Source organism: Calidris pugnax, unplaced genomic scaffold (genome assembly GCF_001431845.1).
Source record: "Calidris pugnax isolate Ruff unplaced genomic scaffold, ASM143184v1 scaffold98, whole genome shotgun sequence".
NCBI classification, from domain to species: Eukaryota; Metazoa; Chordata; class Aves; order Charadriiformes; family Scolopacidae; genus Calidris; species Calidris pugnax.
The window spans coordinates 1471956-1474469 of NW_015090829.1; the positions used below are offsets into that span (position 1 = coordinate 1471956).

General features: G+C 67.5%; 1 protein-coding gene across 1 annotated transcript; it reads left to right on the plus strand.

Annotated features, from left to right (window-relative positions):
• Window positions 1-2514, plus strand: CLP1 (cleavage and polyadenylation factor I subunit 1). Its single transcript, XM_014940631.1, has 3 exons — window positions 1-95; window positions 261-885; window positions 1843-2514. Exons 2-3 carry the CDS (start codon window positions 280-282, stop codon window positions 2512-2514), a joined length of 1278 nt encoding a protein of 425 aa, XP_014796117.1. The 5' UTR covers window positions 1-95; window positions 261-279.

Below are 2514 nucleotides of genomic sequence, written 5' to 3' on the forward strand. Positions count from 1 at the left end.
CCCCCGCCGCAGCTCCCCCCGCCCACCGCGCCGGGCGCGCCCCTGTGACCTCACTTCCGGCGCAGCGCGGCCGGCCCGGAAGCGCGGCGGCCCCGGTAGGTGGGTGAGGAGGGGGCGGGCGGGCGGCGCCGGGGGTTGTCATGGCAACGGCATGAGGGCAGGGGGGGGCCGGGACCCCCATCCCGGGCGGCGGCGGGGCCTGGGGGCGCGGGAGGAGGCCGAGACCCGGCCCCGCCGCCCACCCTCCCACCTCCCCGCAGGCCAGGCCGGAGACCCGTCATGGCGGACGACGGCGGCGAGGAGAAGAAGCAGGTGGCCAAGTTCGAGCTGGAGCGGGAGACGGAGCTGCGGTTCGAGGTGGAGGCCTCGCAGACGGTGCAGCTGGAGCTGCTCACCGGCATGGCCGAGGTCTTCGGCACCGAGCTCACCCGCAACAAGAAGTTCACCTTCGATGCCGGCGCCAAGGTGGCCGTCTTCACCTGGCACGGCTGCACCGTCCAGCTCAGCGGCCGCACCGAGGTAGCCTACATCTCCAAGGACACCCCCATGCTGCTCTACCTCAACACCCACACGGCCCTGGAGCAGATGCGGCGGCAGGCGGAGCGGGAGGACGAGCGGGGGCCCCGTGTCATGGTGGTGGGACCCACTGACGTGGGGAAGTCGACCGTCTGCCGCCTGCTACTGAACTACGCAGTGCGGCTGGGGCGACGGCCCACCTTCGTGGAGCTAGACGTGGGGCAGGGCTCCGTCTCCATCCCCGGCACCATGGGCGCGCTCTATATCGAGCGGCCGGCCGACGTGGAGGAGGGCTTCTCCCTCCAGGCCCCGCTCGTCTACCACTTTGGCTCCACCACGCCTGGCACCAACATCAAGCTCTACAACAAGGTGAGCACGGGGAGCCCGGGAGGGATTGGCCCCGGGGATGGGCCTGCTTCAGAGCCAGGCTCCTGAGCTCCCTGCCCACCTGGGATCATCCCTTGTTGCCGCTGTGTAAGACTGTGGCGTGCCCCCACCACGAGCATTGTGCTTACTTCTGGGCGCTGCAGCTCAACAGAGACACAGGAAGGGCCGAGGCAGTGAGGGGAGAGGCGTAACAGGGATGATAGAGGGGCTGGAGGAGCCCTCTGAGGAGTAGAGAAGCTCTTGAGCCCCAGAGGAGGAGCTGAGGGACCTGCCCTCATTCAGGGCTGGCGTTTGCCAGAGCATGGTGTCTGTCACTGCAGAGTGCCCCTCCCCTGCAGGGACCCCCCCATCCCTGCTGCCCACAGCCTGCTGCTCTCTTTATGGGAGCCCAGGTAGAAAGAAGTCCAAGAAAAAACTGAGGATGCCCAAAAGCTGATCCGAATCCTTGGGGAGGCAGAGGCTGAATGCTGCCCGCAGTCCTGTGCTGCCCCTGTCCTGCAGCACCTGGGGCAGAAGAGCATCTCTCCGGCTGTAGGGGAGCCCTCTGAAGTGCTCACAGTGTGTTTTAGGGGCAGCGTCAGCTTCCTGCACAGCAAATCACCCTTTCGCAGGGCTGAGTTGAGGGTGGGGAAGAAAGGATTCTGTCCCAGGCATCTGCCCAGGGGCCGGGCATTGCTCCCGCACTGCAGTGGTAAATAAACGTGCTGAGCAGGGCAGGAACAGCGCGGAGGGTCGCCGTGTCCCTGGGGAGTAGGACAGGGCCTGGCATGGCAGCCCCCCGCCCTTCTGGTGCCATCCTGGGGCTGCTGCTCGCTCCCCGGAGCCCCCCCCCGGTGGGAGCTGGCGTGGTGCCACTGCGGGAACCGTGGGGGTCCCCGGGAGCCGGCTGGGTCCTGGGGACACGGGTGTTGTGTCACCTCTGCCATGTCTCCCCTGCAGATCACGTCCCGCCTGGCCGACGTCTTCAACCAGCGCTGCGAGGTGAACCGCCGCGCCTCCGTCAGCGGCTGCGTCATCAACACCTGCGGGTGGGTGAAGGGCTCGGGCTACCAGGCGCTGGTGCACGCCGCCTCCGCCTTCGAGGTGGACGTGGTGGTGGTGCTGGACCAGGAGCGGCTCTACAACGAGCTGAAGAGGGACTTGCCCCACTTCGTGCGCACCGTCCTGCTGCCCAAGTCCGGCGGGGTGGTGGAGCGCTCCAAGGACTTCCGCCGGGAGTGCCGGGACGACCGCATCCGCGAGTACTTCTATGGCTTCCGGGGCTGCTTCTACCCGCACGCCTTCGATGTCAAGTTCTCCGACGTCAAGATCTACAAGGTGGGGGCTCCCACCATCCCGGACTCCTGCCTGCCGCTGGGCATGTCGCAGGAGGACAACCAGCTGAAGCTGGTGCCGGTGACGCCGGGGCGGGACATGGTGCACCACCTGCTGAGCGTCAGCACGGCCGACAGCCCCGACGACAACATCTCGGAGACAAGCGTGGCCGGGTTCATCGTCGTCACCGGCGTCGACCTGGAGCGGCAGGTCTTCACCGTGCTGTCCCCCGCCCCGCGGCCGCTGCCCAAGAGCTTCCTCCTCATCATGGACATTCGCTTCATGGACCTCAAGTAG

Coding starts and splice junctions, on each gene's coding strand:
- CLP1 (XM_014940631.1), top strand. CDS start 280: ATGGCGGACGACGGCGGCGAGGAGAAGAAGCAGGTGGCCAAGTTCGAG. Junction 886..1,842: donor ACATCAAGCTCTACAACAAG/GTGAGCACGGGG, acceptor TCTCCCCTGCAG/ATCACGTCCCGCCTGGCCGA.